This window comes from Mytilus edulis, chromosome 12 (assembly GCF_963676685.1).
Source record: "Mytilus edulis chromosome 12, xbMytEdul2.2, whole genome shotgun sequence".
NCBI lineage: Eukaryota > Metazoa > Mollusca > Bivalvia > Mytilida > Mytilidae > Mytilus > Mytilus edulis.
Genome location: NC_092355.1, coordinates 59,829,852 through 59,847,901, shown reverse-complemented (window position 1 = coordinate 59,847,901; position 18,050 = coordinate 59,829,852). Strand labels below are relative to the sequence as shown.

At 31.6% G+C, this 18,050-nt stretch overlaps 1 protein-coding gene across 1 annotated transcript; it reads right to left on the bottom strand.

Annotated features, from left to right (window-relative positions):
* Window positions 1-1,627: 1,627 nt before the first annotated feature.
* Window positions 1,628-12,272, bottom strand: LOC139498876 (baculoviral IAP repeat-containing protein 7-like). The gene is made up of 5 exons (XM_071287464.1): window positions 12,213-12,272; window positions 6,433-7,950; window positions 5,655-5,853; window positions 4,968-5,168; window positions 1,628-4,602 (listed from the first exon to the last, which is right to left on the bottom strand). The coding sequence occupies exons 2-5, from the start codon at window positions 7,945-7,947 to the stop codon at window positions 4,406-4,408; spliced, it is 2,112 nt and encodes a 703-aa protein (XP_071143565.1). The 5' UTR covers window positions 7,948-7,950; window positions 12,213-12,272; the 3' UTR covers window positions 1,628-4,405.
* Window positions 12,273-18,050: the final 5,778 nt, after the last annotated feature.

Sequence of the window (18,050 nt, the reverse complement as noted above, 5' to 3'; positions counted from 1 at the left end):
ACACATAGATATGAATGATGTTTAATGATTGTCAAACGCCTACAAGTATAATAAAGGAAATAGAAAGGAAGTGAATCAGTTCAATGAAACATTAATATATTTAAAGGTATTAAATAGCTGGATGACTACTACATGAGGGTGTACTTTGACGTATTTCTATATTCTGTAATGTTATAGGTAGTTTTCTCCAGTATAAAATGTTTTATTATTATTTCTTTTCTTTATATATATTGTGTTTACTGCCTATCAATCTTTTATTCAGATATATTTTTCTCGATTATTTTTTTTTCACCGAAGTTTACTTAGATTTGTCCTATTGTCACTATTCTGTTTACTCTTATCATACAACTACATGAATGTTCAGTCATAAGTTAATTTATTTTGAGATACCTTTATATGTATGTATTGCCTCTCTTTAACGGTATCGATCAAGCCAGCAAAAGAACGGATATCGTAGTTGCGTCTGTGACTTTACAGCAGATACATGCCAATAGATATAGGAAGATGTGGTATGAGTGCCAATGAGACAACTCTCCATTCAAAACAACATTATAAAAGTAAACCATTATAGGTAAATGTACGGCCTTCAACACGGAGCCTTGGCTCACACCGAACAACAAGCTATCAAGGGCCCCAAAATTACTAGGTGTAAAACCACTGAAAGGGGAAAACCAACGGTCTACTCTATATAAAAAACTCTGGTTAATGATTCTTCATTGGAATCATAAAACGTCTTCTGATTTTTGTCTAAGTAAACTTATTTGTGTATTGAACATAAGAACAATCTTAACATTATTTGTCTTTTAATTTCGAAAAGTTGTAAATGCAGTGACTTTATTGAATAACAAAGACTTTTAATCATATTGTGATGAAACGATATATCAAATGCGAGCTAATATGAAGAAGAACCTTAATAGTGATGGTTATGTCAGATATGTTGCAGTATTGGCAAATAGCTTGGGTATGCTGAGATGGGGGAAATTCAAAATATTATCAAGTCAGATTAGAATGCAGTAAAAAGTATACATTTAAAATGTAGTATATATATAAAGTTTGAGGGTCTGAATGTTTAGCTGATCTGTCTATGTTGATGGTATTAAATGTAGAAAAGATGTTCGTAGTTGCTGCAAACAATGGCACCGATTTTTTTCACACGTTGACAAGAAAATACTTCACTGACCGCAGCCTGATACGACCACAGAGGTCGAATCCTGACCAGTTGGGGTATGTCTGGACACAGAGTTCAAGCTCCGGACGACGACAATGACATACTACTACAAGCCGCACATATGGTGTGGTCGTATACAAAAAAAAATAATAAAAGGTTAATAAAAAGATAAGGCAGACATGCGATGAAGGAACGATCTGGAAATGGATGAACACAATCAGATTGGCATAAATCATTTGGATAGAAGAACAAATTGACGGGTTGATAGACAGACAATGTACAGCTGTACAGAGGTAAAACACTGACCCGCTTAGAATCCAGGATGTAATTATTCAATTTAGGAGAGTGTTATAAATCGATGACTCTCCCTTAAAGACAGTGTTGTATACAATTTAAACGTTCGGAAATTATAATAAAAACTTGTATATGTATAACATTGTATAACAAAAATGTAAATGCTTTTTATTATAGACAGATACCACAGACACAGTACAATATCACAACACATGATTTATTTGAGGTAACATTTAATTACAGATAAAGAAAAAATAATAAACAACTGTATCAAATATGAACTAACGATAATAAAAAATATATCAACTGTGTACTAACAATAATAATATATCAACAACAATCTATAAACTACACGTATGTAGTAAAAGTGATAATAAAAATTTGATATATATTTAAACAATAAAAGGAAACATGGGATAATAAATAAGAACTTTAAATTGAATAAAATTACTGTCCATAACATTTTTTTTTTTAAAGTCATCGTAAGTCGAACTATAATATATACGACGCTTGGCTAAGATTTCAAAGCTGCAGTATACTTATTCATAGAACGTTCTACACTACAATTGACATTAAAAGTTCCGTAGTACAAATAAACGAAAGTTTTCAGAACAACAACGAAACATATTTAATTAATGCCCGGTACAAATGTTTCATGAATATTCATTAAAATAATAAATATCAATATAATACGTTGGATCTGCAAAAGCGCCGACATGAAATTAAATGAAACTAAGTTGGATAGGGGTAGTCTTCCATTTCCAACGTTGTATACATAATTAGGACGAAAATGAATTATCAATTAATGCAATAGGAACAATTTTATATTTCAAGGTAGATCGATAGGATGAAGCCCGGAATAATTCGACTTAACCGAAACAGAGGTATAAGGGACAGAAATTCAAATATGAAGCACCATGATGAACCCTTGGGAATTATTCCAAGGGTTCCGTTAAAATACAGAGAACATGATATTCTTCCTCCATAAAATATCGAACTCAACGTACCAAATACGACCGGACGTGCCTTTGAATTCAAACATCTGCATAGCCATATAGACTTCCACTTAAGAAAAAGTTAAACATGTTCTACCGGATGGCGGAAATACAGGGATGTTCATAATTTATCTTAATCAATCCTGATGGTTAAAAGAAACGAAATTTGATTCTTTTGAATGATACTTTTTTTTAATGTTTTATTAACAAAGGAGTAATGGTATTTGTTGAACACAGTTGCAAATCTATGTAACTAAAATAACGGCAAAAGATAACAATAAATATATTCAGCAATTGGATACAAAAATATAACATTATAGACAATTACCATATTAACAGATATGAATAAATTATGGCAAAATCAGCACATTCATCTTTCTTTTGCAATTATGTCAGGTGACCATGTATAAAGTGAATCACAAGTTATCAATATAAAAAAAGCATTATTGTGTATCTTACCTGAGATTAAAACAACAAGAGTAACATAAGTTTTAAATATGCCTTATCAATATACCTAAAAAAAATCAACCTTAAGAATACCAATAACAAAAGTAAATCCATTTATGGTAACCAAGATAACAAGGTATGCATTCAACAAAATATAAATAAATAAAACAAAAAACATTTCTGAAAGACTGACTATATTTGGAACACAAAAGCGTAACACTTATAAAATAGAGTCATGTTATATTAGGACACTGTTATTACTAAGAGAAGATATAGATAAGATTATTTTATTAAAGTGTCACCACACATTAAAATATCTATATATATACACATAAGTTACTAATCAGTTTGAAATCTTGTTACTTCCTGAAAGACTGAAATCTATTTGACATATATTTATATCATCCTCACTTTTAAGATTTAAATTTTGTATGTCTCATGAACTTCTGACTACTTTAACAGTGTAAATGCGTCAGTCATTAGATTATTAAATATCTAAATGTATGACTAGAACTTCACAAAAAGATGAAACTTGACGTTTCCTTTAAAATTGACTAATATAACAGATATTCACTAATATTTCTTTGATGTTATTTTTTATGTTTAAGTATTTAAGTCCTTTTTTCCTATCACATTCTTTAAAGCTTTCGAAAAATATTAATCATTAAATATGAAGGAAATGAGTTAGCGAATATACACGTGACTAAACAGTATACAAAGCTCTTAATTGCCATGATGAGTCTATGAAAAGTATTTGAAAAGACGCTATCATAGCCTCCAATTTACAATCAAACATTTTAGACTATTTAAGATCTGCATCATCAAAAATAGTTATATTAGTGTTCGAAACATATTAAATTACTAATATATTATATTGTATTAATAAAAATTGTAAATCATCCCATTTTTGATCGAACCATAAAAAAATTGCGTATTCACTAAGATGTCTCATATAGAAATACAGTAAATGCACTGGCAGACAATCATTTATTCACTAAACAAAATATCATAATATTCATATAACATCAAAAGATAATTAGGTCTTTTCTTGTAATGGATATACGAACATCGTACGTTATCGTTAGTTTCTCTAACATGTAAACAAAAGTATAACTTTTTTAACAGAGGTGTTAATTTCTTTTTTTTTTAAATAATAACAAAATAGATGTCTTGATATAAAAAAAAAATAGTCTGTAAACTTTGTAAACTTTATTTGCAAAACTTGTAGTGGCTTCAATTGTGCAACAGGGGTACATAAATATATTATTTAGACACAGACGAACACTATTACAACAAATACATGTATTCAACTCATATTTAACAATACAATTGACTAGTACAAAATATAAATAACAACAGAAGTCCATTACAAGACCTTGGAAATCTACTTCTAATAACAAGAAAAGTAAAATAATTATACTCTCAAAATTGAATATTGGTTTTGGAACATAATTTGGTAGTCATCTAAATCGTTTGCTTTATAGAGTCACTGAAAAGTAACTTATGCAAGATACGTTTTTACTGTTCCTTTCACATACGTCCTACATACGGGACATTTCCTCATGGCAGGAGCGCAGTCAATACAACACACAATATGTCCGCATGGCAGAAATGCAATGGATGCCTCTAGATCTAAACACACTTTACAGAGTCGCTGGTCCCTCAATTGTCTGTTTTCCTCTATCAGATTTTCTGTATCTGAAATAAGAAAAAATAGAGTTTCTGTATTTATGTAAAATGCTCTCTTATTCTTGTTTAATTCCTAGTTCATACTATCTTAGCCAAGAAAAAAGAAGAAAGTCAGTTCTAATGTCAAATTGCAAATTCTAAATATTTTTTAGCTTATTTTACTATATCAATAAACAGCTGCGACATGAGCCCATCATAAAGTTCAATAACTTCTCAATTCCATATCAGAAATTCTTCATTTTATAGTTTTGGACTTACTTGCTGAAAGGTATTACCTAAAAATCTGAAATATCTGTTATAGTTTAATTTGTATATATCCTTGCTTTTAGCAATTTAATTGTTTACAAAATTAAGAAAATAAATAGAAAGCATACCATCAAAGAGTAAATTCTGTTCAATTACTGTGTTGTCTAAGCCATTACACTGAGTACTGGTACTATCTGATTTGTGTTCACCTGCCGTGTTCATGTTATTTTCATGTTGAGTCACGTCTGATGTGGCTCCTTGCTGTTGAGGATGAGCTTCATCATCTAGTAAAATGTGCATAATGTCTGTTGCTGATATGCTATTCATATCTGAAAGTATTAAGACATATAATATGATATTGCATTCTTGATGCGTGTAATCTAGAGAAAAAAAGCACGGCAGCTATTAATTATCCCTAATTCTATAGACATTTGACTATGATTAATATTGATTTTTATATATATATATATATGTTAACTTACATTTCATGAAATGTGTTTTTGTGTGATAATGCTTAAGGCTGCAAATCTAATTAAATGGTCTTTTATTTAATGGTTTTGTTTATTCTTCTTGCTTAATACACAAATTTGATCTATGTAACTGCACTGCAAAAATGTTTGTCTTTTGACATATAGGAATATGCATTTCTAAGAGGGCGTTTTTATTGCATTTGTTATATATAGACATGTCGGTTTCATTTAAGTCAAAGAACATTTTAATATAATTGAACAAATGTTCTTGAACAATTACTTTTATCTAATAATATATCATGTGTTTTATGTTTACACGTGTAATAGAATTACAAGAGCTCATACCTTTTCCTGAAGTTGTTAGATGCTGAAAAGCATTTATAACTTGTTGATCTGTATATCCCATTTCAATGACACTTCTAGCTGCAACAGTTTGTAATATGTCACTCTGTGTTGTACTAGCAGTACTGTTATTAACAGCCAAGGAAGACGTTTGAGCTCTCGATGTTGTCTCTTGTGTATTTGTTGCATTTGTTTCTCGGTCCTGAAACAGAAAAAGTCAATTATGTTAAACCTTTCAATGAATGAAAAGTGAGAATTTAACAGTTAAGATAAATCGTGTATGCACACTGATAAAATGATTGTTTATGTTATTTGCAAATAAAGATTAACTGTTGCATTGTGTTTCGCAGAAGAACATGTAATCGTGTCGACAAGAACACAATCGGAATGTATAATATATCTACCCCATATCGGTTCGCATTCTTCACTACTAAAAAAATCCCTGATAATCTAATATTAATATAGTTTTGGGTTTGGTTTTTTTTAAGGGGGAGGGTTATCGAAATCAAGTATTTTCTTTTGAATACAATATTATTTGTTTAGCATGTAAACGGATAAGAAAGTTCGGTTTTTTTTTCATTGAAATCATCTTTTATGTTTGTCATATTGTAGAATCAGTGATTTTTTAATTATCCTTGTTAATCTTATTATATTTGTTTTTCATATTTTTGCCTTAATAGGACATGTAGTGAATATAACATGCATTAGACCCTTAGTAGCTTTTATATTGCCTGACAATGTACATTTGGATTAGTTGAATTGTGTCAAACATTTTACTTACTATTTCCTTTTGTCTTTTCTGAACAGCGTTGATGAACTTTTCTCCTTTATTTTGTTTCAGAAAAGTACATTTCGGAAACCATCGTGCATGTTCAACCCATGGATCGTCACCTGCTTCCCAGTTTCTTAAACCACCCCCACAGAAAAAGCATCTTGTATAATCATGGTAACCAGCAAACAGAAAACCAGCCAGGGCCATCTGGCGTGGTGATTGGTCTAAATATGATGGCCAGCCTTCAAAGGAACTGATTCTAAAAGTCAAGCAGGCATAGTTTGGATACTTAGGCTTTTCCAGGTGTATTCCAAGTGATTCGAATTCGGTGTTATGCTGGCATGAACTGGTACCAGTAGCGTTTTGGTTTTCTTTGGATGTTTGTGTTTCTTGACTATTCCCTGTTGCAGAGCTACTTCTGTCTCTATTAGATGGTGAACTTTGTTGGTTCCCCTGTCTTTCCTGTACATTGTTGCTGGTACCATTGTAAGATGAACTTATTTGTAATCTAGGCTCTGATGTTGATGACGCATTTTCTGACTGATTCAAACCTCGACTCGAAATAGTTGTTGTATCAACAGTAGAATCAGTATTATTCGGAACAACCGTTGTCTGTTCTTCTTGATTTGCAGACGATGAGATTCTGGGTTCGGCTAGGAGTGCACATGATGGTGATAGAATTTTATGTATAACAACAGGATCGTCACCCGATTTCCATCTGTCATATGTAATTCCACAGGAAAAGCACTTTGTTTTTCTTCCGTCAATGTAGTAAAAACCAGTTTTAGCCATTTTGATTAAATTTATATTAATTTCTCGTGGGAAACTGCTATACGATGACACTCTCAGAAGTTCATTTGACATTGACTCGCCGTGGGATACTGGCGCACCACTCGATATACTCTCAAAATAGTTTGTTAAACTGAATGGACATAATTGAGGTTGAGAGTGTGGGAAAGTACGCAGTCGCAATAAATCGCCAAGTACGTTGTAGCTTTCTTTAGTTTTCTGTAAGCTTGGTTCATTTTGAACGTTATTGACTGTGTCAATATTGTTTAAAGCAGTGCCATAGCGTATTACCGAAAACTCCTGATGATTTATAATGTGTTCCATATCCGAAGACATACTTTTATCAGCCATTGTTTCTAGTCTTTCTACTGTCAATTTTAATTGTTTTGAGTTTTCTTTTATTCGAGCAAATTGTTTGAGTCTATCTATAACTTCTGGTAGTTGTGCTGGGCCCGAGAGCCCAGCTGCTGATATTAGTTGTTCAACGTCATCCTTGATTTCTTCAAGGTTTCTGCAAATATTTTCATACCGTTTATTCACGTTTGTGTCTGTTTGCGTTTCATCAGTCTCATGTAAGCGCGTGCTTTCATGTGATGGGTCAGTTTGTACAGAACGAGAAAGCATGAAAGGTCCTTGACCAGTATCACTAAATGATCGTTGGTATAATCCTGGTTTACTCATTTCAATGTCTACATCTTTGAATTTTCTTAGCGGCATATTATCTGTACAACCCATTGTCTAGAAAAAGAACAAAAAAGAAAAATGAAAGTTGGCTAACACAATATCGTATTTGATCAAGTAGAGATAGTTGGGGTCCCTCTATAAGATTAAAATGAAAGAATATGATAACCACACCAGTTGATCTAATACATTATTTAGTACTCGTGTACTGATTCTTGTACAAGCATCATGTACGCTCACTTTTTGTACCTTTGATTGGTTTTATTTGATTAATGATTTGGTTTGACTTATGTTCGAAGCTATTCTAGGGTAGAACTGCTCCTGTCAGGATCTGTTTTCTTGGGTGCAACCAACTGTTTTAGAATTGTTTTTCAGATAGTCTTGATAGACTTTTAAAAGAAGTTTTGTATTCATCCCAATTACTGACTACGTTGATATGTTGATGTGAAAACAAATAGCATAGACGTGTAGAAAAAATAACGTACGATTATTTATGCTGGTTATACAGGGCTGAGTATTAGTTATAGTATTAACAAGAGGATCAATATAGCTATTTTCCTTTATTGCAGCGTATTTTTGGAATTAACTTATTTAGGGATAAACACTGACTGCTTTTTAAAAATGTAATCACCGATTGCATATTTGATTAAAATAAACCTGTGTCCGACTGCAGACATGGATTATGCAATAAAGGTTAGTGGTGGCGTTACAGGCGAACGATTTTATTACGTATTTTAATAAATAACCAGATGCTCCGCAGGGCGCAGCTTTATACGACCGCAGAGGTAGAACCCTGAACGATTGGGGCAAGTATAGACACAACATTTAAGCTGGATTCAGCTCTAAATTTGGATTGTGATGAAATAGCATATGTTTCTGACACAGAATGTATGTGGTCTAATAAACTTAAAATTTGTTTTATGTCTTTGAGCAATTCACTATGCTGTTGAATATTAATCCTCTCAAAAAAATGTTTGAAGAAATTTTCTTTGTATTTATGAAATCTGAAATGAAAAAAATTGAACCCCCCCCCCCCCCCCCCCCCCAATTATTCAATTTTTGATGAAATCAAACAATGTTTAATTTTGGACCCTTTGGGGCCCCTTATTCCTTAACTATTGGGACCAAAACTCCGAAAATCAATCCCAACCTTCATTTTATTGTCATAAACCTTGTGTTTAAATTTCATAGATTTCTATTTACTTATACTAAAGTTATGGTGCGAAAACCAAGAAAAATGTTATTTAAGCCCTTTTTTGGCCCCTAATTCCTAAACAGTTGGAACCAAAACTCCCAAAATCAATCCCAACCTTCCTTTTGGGGTCATACACTTTATGTCAAAATTTCATAGATTCATATTTACTTAAACTAAAGTTATAGTGCGAAAACCAAGAAAATGCTTATTTGGGCCCTTTTTGGCCCCTAATTTCCTAAACTGTTGGGACCAAAACTTCCAAAATCAATCCCAACCTTCCTTTTGTGGTCATAATCCTTGTGTGAAAATTTCAGAGATTTCTATTTACTTAAACGAAAGTTATAGTGCGAAAACCAAAAGTATTCGGACGACGACGACGACGACGCTGACGCCAATATACGATCAAAATATTTTCAATTTTTGCGGCCGTATTAAAAAAGTATGTCTCGAGTTTAGAGGCCCTGCATTATATCCGCGCCTTTATTATTCGTATTTAATACCACTATTTTACTTTTTTATTTTCAGCAGTATTTTTTTTGTTTCCCGTTATAATGTGTATCATAAATTTATTAATTATTTAAATCCACTGAACAAGAAACAACGAATGATACTCCTAAAAATAACACAAAAGATGGGTTATATTACATAGATCTTTCTCGAGTTTTCTGATGTATACCAGGAGCGGTAGTGCTTCTGCAGTATGTATAGGATTTACTAAAAAAATAATCTGTGATAGTTATTATACATTTACATATATATCACATAATTACGAGACAAAGAAAAACCAGTGTTTTATACATGTAATTATAATGGATTTAATTTGATATGATTTTTTTCCTGTAACATTTTTATTGCTGGTCGACACACAATTATGTATGGTACAGTACAAATCTAACAGTAATGTAAACTTAAACCTTTAAACGTTGGAACTGAAACTGGTCAATGTTAGATTTTGTTCCAAGATATATAGAGAGAGTTCGTGTGCGGCAGAGTAAAATAATTTAACAATTTCAACTATCAACTCTAGATAGATATACTTTTTGTGACAATGCAAAGGCGGGTCCAACTAGGTTAAAAGTAGGGTTCCAAATATATGTCCTAATTCAAATGCATTGATCGTTAAAAAAGGTTCTAACCCCCGATACCCCCTTTTTTTGGATTCGCCGCAGATTCAATGACGAACGTTGATATTAGTTTAGTTTTTTTTTTATCATCAAATATGGAGAATGAAAACTGCACCTATAACTGATCTTTAACTATTAAATGAATAAAATCACATTCGGTTAAAGAGGAAATCGATCAACTAGGACTTTTAAAATTAAATTCGACTTCAATTAATTGAATAACAAAGTGCTGATTATGCAAAAATGAACTGAAATGTTCATAATATCAAACTTACGACTAAAACTCATCATGAGAATAATCTATTTAAATTTTATTTGAATAAAATATATAACTATATATATATTCAAAATTAGTTTAACGTAAATAGTTAAATACAAAAAAATGTAAAAAAAATACATGATCATTTGGCTTACCTTCTTAGCTTTACCAACTATTTTGTGTTATGACGTATATTGTGTATGATCAAACTGTAGGTATAAAAGTAAACAACTATTTTTAGAAAATTAAGTAACTTGAATAATCGAGAAACGCCCAATAATAAACACCGAGAATCCGAATACTCTAGTCGTTTCGAGTTATCCCGTACATTTTCGATCGCTCAATATGGAGAATACAAGTTCTAATGTATTATTAGATTTCAATACGTGTAGGAAGTTGACAATTTCAGCTATAATAAAATTGTTTACAAACAGAAGTCGCGTGTTTGTTTGTCACTATATATGATTCAACGCTTTTTTTTTATAATAGTACATATTTTTAATTTGTTAATACTTTAGTATTAAAAAATAACCTCGGTTGAGAATCGTTTCTAATATTAATAACAATCATCAGATGAACTGTAGAGTATCAGGTGCGGATCCAGCCATTTTAAAAAGGGGGGGGGGGGTTCTTAACCCAGGACAAAAGGGGGGAGTTCCAACTACATGTCCCCATTCAAATGCATTGATCGTCCAAAAAAAGGGGGGTTCCAACCCCCGGACCCCCCCCCCCCCCTTGGATCCGCGCCTGAGTATTAAAAGTTTTATAAAGTATATACAATTTTCACTGCTCAGATCTGTTCAGCCGAAATACTTGTCAACACAATCGTACATCAACATCATCTTCGTACATTACCATCTTAAATAATTTTAATCTTATATATTAATACTATTGCAAAACTGTTTAAACTTTGATGTGTTCTTAAAGCCAGGGCATGACAATTGTTTTAGCCCCCCCCCCCTTTTTTTCCAAAATCAATATGTTTATTATTAATTTCAATCTTTTAAATTTGTAGTATATGAAAATGAATTCTAGTCTAGGAAAAAATTGTATTTGCTAGTTTCTATCAATCAAAGTTTACTATCAACAGCCGTCAATCTCTACATGATATGAATGGCAGCTGTTGATAGTACAAATTGGAGTTGATAAAAAAAATTAGCAAACACAACTTATTTCTAATACATTTATTGCAACAGTGGTGTTACAGTACAACATAATTATCATAAGGGCAAACTAGATGGATAAGGATACTTATGTACATCCACACAAACACACAACAGAAAGACAATAAGTGCAGATCTTGAGAGTACTCGAAGTTACTGAAAGGTACATGCAGTTCAATGAATACCATAAATAAACAGGAGTTAATGGTGGGAAAGTAATATATATGTGAAGAATAGTAGGAAATTTCTGAATTAATTTTACTTGATTAATTGCTTTTACTCCAATTGCTCCACTCAAACATTTTGATTTGAAAAACGATTTCTATGTAAATGTTGATTAACCGAAAATAAACAAAAATATGAATAGAATAATAGTCAATAATATAAAAAAAACTATATAAGTTAAAATGAATAAATGAAAAAAGAAGAGAATAAAAGCCTCCGAATTAAGTTTACAATATTTTTCATATTGTTTGAAACAGCGTATATTTTTCTTTAATTTAACATTTTTAAACGTTTCAACTGTATTTATAACTAATTTCCATATATGACATCAATTTTACTAAATTTAAACATACCTCAGAGATTCTCAGTACTCTAGTGCAAAAAGACCGTCGATGGACATGTGTGTTTATAAGAGAAGTAGCTATATTTATAGATTGTGATAAATATAAATATAGATCGAGGATTTCTATGGGATTACCTTGCATTGCGCCATAACATTTCGATATATTAAATGTTGATAACTATAAAGATTATGTGGGATCCCTGAAATTTTTAGGGATTACGTTTTTCAACTACAATTTTATTGATTATGTATAATCACTCAGATTTTCAGGAATTCAGCTAAATTACTAGAAAGCATGTCAGGGAGTACATATAATAGCTGGAATGATGAGACAATGTAACTCTTTCCATAAAATCCTGTTTAAACAACCATTTAACTTACAGGTAGGGGGGATTCTTTTTGGTAAACAAAATTATTCTAATCCCCATTTTGTTGGAAAAGAAATATTCTGGCTACCTCCCCCCTTTGTAGAGTTAAATATTGAAAAAAAAATCTGATTGTTAGTATCGAAAAACTTTGTTTGCACCGTGCGGGGGAAACTTAAACCCCAAACCCATTAAAAAGTTAAATGGTTGCTCCCTAAACATCAATATTAAAATTTTAATCACAATTATACTCTAAAACAAATCAATTTTTTTTCACAAACTGTAAAGGAGTAGGTCCGGTAAGGGCCGGTTTTGGCCTCATATTTCAAGATCATCTGAGGAAAGATTTTGGACACTTTTTAAACGCTTTAATGTCGATTTCAATCGATTCAATTATTTTTTGTGAAATATTTTAACTGATTCACTCATTAAAAACGCTCCGATTCAAGCTTTCATATGAAAAATCTATCAAATATCCCAAAAAATGTCACTTTTCACATGGTTTTTGTCAAAAATGAAAGTGGCCGCATCCGTGTTCATCCTCGACCTTTTTATATCTTATGTATTATCATAAAATACAACTTACATTTCAATATCAAGAATGAACACGAATGCGGCCACTTTCATTTAAAACGGAAACCGTCTGAAATTTAACTAAAAATTGAATGCTGAAATTGTGAAGATTTCAGTAATTTAGCATGGCTTAAAGATGCAAGTAGCTAGCCTATATATGTGCATTGTAATGCCAAACACAGACCATATTTATGTAGCAAAGGCATTATACCTTCCAAAAAATAACTAAAAGTTTACATTTAAACAATTTTGTAAAACTGCTTTATTTTGGGTTTATCTCATGAACCATAGGTCGTACAGTTGTTAATTTCTGTGTCATATAGTCTCCTGTGGAGAATTGTCTTATTGGCAATCATACCACTTTTTAATCTTATATTGAACAACAAACATGCATGCAAATCCAAAAATTATCATTAAAGTCTACTTATATTAATCAAATAAGAACTTAAGTTACACTTAATGACTTATTAACTGACGGAAACATGAATTTCAATTCTTTGAAATAATTAGTTAATAATCAAGAAATATAATTTTACAAGTGTTTTTTTTCCGGTGAAATCAGCCCACTATCGTCGACAAACCTATACAGTTATGTATTTGCAGGATTTTTGTTTCGTTTGATTTTTGTATTCAATACGTGAAAATTTTAAACCCTCGTATTTTTTAGTAAAACTAATTGACTGCTATTTTATGTGATATTCAAAATTTACAAAATAAGGGAGAGGCTGCTGATGTTAATATGCTTAATGCACTAATATAAAGGTAACGTGTGACACATGAAGCAGGAAAACATATCTAAATAGCTTAAGGTGGTACCTAACACTTTTACTAAAATTAATTTGGATCGTTTAATTTTCATAAAATTTTGACAAAGTATTTACTTTTGACCATTTAACAAAAATATCAAAATATCAAAAATTTTGAACCAACCATTTTATCAGAAAAATTACACTGGTTATATAGCAGTTTGACAAATACCAATTTTGATCACTGAGAAACTTAATGTTCCCTTTACAACGCAACGTAATAAAAACGTTTAGCTGACTTTACAGAGTTATCTCCCTGTAGTGTTAGGTACCACCTTAAGCAGACAATTTACACAATGAAATTTATTTTCCAAGAAACAACCTAAAGATGAAATTTTAAAACGGCCTTGCACGGTCGGTATAGTGTTTTCAAAGACGTTTAGATGAATTTGGCTATCAATTTTAGGTATTTTTGTCATATAGCTCTTTAACGGTTTCGGTACTTATATATCCTCGGATTTTAAATGTTTTGGCTTTGAGCGTTCCTGTTGAAAAAAAAGCGCGTCAGACGCATTCAAATTATTATACGTGTTGTTTTTAATTTTTTAGCATCTTTTAAATTTACAACTTCAACAGCGTCATTAGATCTCTGTAGCCATTTCAGTCGACTTTTCTAGATTTGCAACAATTTATTAAGTCGTCTATCTATGTATGTTATCGTTTTGTGTCTACGGAATAGAGAAAAATGGGGAATTAAAGGTGCAGAATATAGGGCCAAAAAAAATAGAGAAAAAGGAACTAAATATGAAGAAAACAGAATAATTGGATTTGGAAAAAAAGAATGATAAAAATTGCTATTCATTAGTATTATCTAGTACTTACTTGTCTAAGATAAGAAATACATTTGAAAATTAATAAGCTTTCCAAGAAAACCACTTTCACTTGATAATTTTCAATTTACATTTGCTAAACATAAAGCGACAATATTTCAAGTATAATTAATCAAGACAAGACTTTCCGGGAAAGTTAGGACTGGAAACAAATTGCACGAGGATTAAAAAGAAACCCTGCAAATTTTGCCCTGACAACTTTACTAGTTTTCCAACCAAAAAATTTTGGACAAATATTTCTCTTGTCCGTTAACATGGTTAAAGAAAAAAAACCAATTATAGCAGATTGTTCATTTAATTGTTGATCAATTGTTATCAGATATTTGACTAATGAATTCCATGTATCTCTTTCAGCTGGTGCCTAGTTTTTTTAAAGTATCTTACATGTATCTCTAATACATGTCTTACGATGGTCTTAGGACATAACATTTAACAGAATTCTTCATGATATTGGTGCCTTGTTTTTTTAAATGAAGTGGCGCAGATAAAGCATAGGCGCAAAAAAGTTGTGGTGTAAATGAGTTCAAATAAAAGATTTTTCAGTATACGGATATGGATAATAAACTGCACATTACTAGAAAACAAAGAAATAGTGATGGCATCATGCCAATGTTAAATACGATAATAATGTAATAAAAACCACGGCCGACACTCGGCTAACCGAGAGATTGGTCGGTTAATTTATATTGAGTATGCGGCTATATGGGCGATTGGTCTGTTAATCGGGTTGGTTATACGTCTGTTAAGAGTAAAACGCTTTATTTAATGTTAAACTCTATTAAATATACAGATTTTTGGCATGTTATAAGAACCAAATCAAAAAAAGAAAAGTGTCTGACAAAATGATATCTATCATAGAACATTTTGCATTTGTAAAAACATTTCTTAGTCTGCGCAGTTTTCAGTAAAACCAAAAGGCGTCGCGCAAGTATGTAGTATTTATGCTTATACGCATAGCAATTTTTTGAATAAAAGGATAAACAAACAAATTTAGATATCATTTAAAGGACAAAAAATAGTACTGTGGTTCTAAAAAAATAAATTGACATTAGTAAATATTTCATAATTGTAAAATAATGTGAATAATACCACGTTTTAGTGTAAATTATGGGAATAAAGTCTGTTAATGGGTTGGATAATTGAAATTGTGTCAGTTAAGAGTTATTTAGCCACGACAAATTAAAGAATGAGATGTTCCTGAGTAAACACAAATGACAATACGGTGCCACAGTATCCTAGAAAGAGCATTTTTATTTAGACTTTCTTTGCATTTTATTGAAGGGTGTGTCACTTCAATATAGCGTGATATGTATTGGCCTCTGGAATATGCATGAATTTTTTATTGACGTTTTCAATCAGCCTTAATTTTTGTGTCTGTTTGAAGTAGCACGTTCTCAATTCCGACTGAAAGTGTCTTTCTAATACAACACAGGGTACATATAACGTGTTCTCGTTCACATATGAACATGATATTTGTTACTGGACGTTAAACCCTAATTTGTCAGCATCATCCAATTGGTTCTTTTCTTCTATTACTTAATCATATGTTGTTTACAAATCACTCTAAAGAAGTAAACGGAAAGCTACATTTGGTTATTTTAAGTTTCAATTAATTTTATTCCGTTTAGTTCCTTTCTACATAAGTGCAGAGGAGAACTACAGTTGTCTATGGTGGCCGGGGAAGTCTATTTCGCGTTTTCGCGATTTCGCCTTTCATATTCTATAGGGCGAAAACGCGAAATAGCGAAAAGGCGAAATCGCAAAGTCGAAAACGCGAAAACGCGAAAACGCGAAGTCGAAAACGAGAAATCGGTTTCGCATTTTCGCGTTTTCGACTTCGCAATTTCGCGTTTCCGCCATATAGAATATGTAAGGCGAAAACGCTAAAGCGCTAAACGCAAAATGGCATTAACCTGCCACCATAGTTGTCCGCATGTAAACTTCTAGAATTTGTCACCAATATAAGTACATCGCAATCCGTTACTGTTTCAATAGCCATCGGTGTTTCATGTATTGCAAGTATTATTTTTCTCTCGTTTTTAGCAATGTATCACTCTCTACTGTCCTTATATATTATTCTATATTCTGCGTTTCCATCCAGATCCTCGTGTATCCTTTGTTGATTTCTGTACTCTTTAAATTGTTATGTCATTTTTTTCTACATTTTGTTTATCTTACTCATTATTCTTTCTTTCTTTTCATATTTTGTCATCCCAATATATTTTACTTACTGATGTTTAGTTACATTACGACGTTTATCTCTGATTTATGTATATTGGTTACCAATGTAGATGACAAATTTGTGTCATGCATGACAATTAAGCAGAATCAACATAATATATGCGATCATTCTTGGATGAAATTAATATTACTTTAATATTACACTTTTTGAAACCATTTTTATAAATTTTCAATTTCATGTGTTGTTTCCGTATTTGCTATGTTTCATTGCTCATGTGGTGTTTTCGTATATTTTAGCCGCTCGTCTTGAGCCTACTCATTTGATCCGATAACACCCCATATAGCAATAAAATTATACTTTTATTGCCATTCATAACTCTTAACAGACCAATTAACAGACCGAGTTTTATACATCCGACCCATTAACAGACCAGGTTTTAAATAAAGATTGATTTATGTCACCAAAATACAGATTTTCGTGTAGATTTTTCACACAATGATATCAATATGGTTAACAAACATAATGCCTTTCTTTTTTCGATGTTCAAAATATTGAATGGAAGTAAATTTAACCAATGTGTCATTTTGTGTACATTTTATGTGTGTAAAATGTGTATAAATTTATTGATGAGTAACCCGCCTTTTCATTTTATAGATCGTACATTGAAGCTAGAAAAATAATAATTACACCACTGAATTCAGTACATTGAATTGTTTTGTTAGACATGAATACTTGTTATGATGAAAATATATTTAGAAAGTTATACTATGAAACATGCTGAACTTTCAATGATTTTCTCGATAACACCTGATTAACAGACTTAAGCCAACCCGATTAACAGACCAACCGCCGATATAGCCGCATACTCAATGTATATTAACAGACCAATCTCTCGGTTAGCCTAGTGTCGGCCGTGAAAACGGACAGAAAATACGAAACAAATATTTAAAAAACATAGATAAACAAAATGTTCATTTTCTAACCGAGTCCCTTTGTTTATTACAAACTCTTTATTTCAGAAAAGTGTTATCTCGATTCGTTGAAAATCCCTTGGTGGACTTCGGCAGTTATCTACACTTTAGTCGGGTTGTA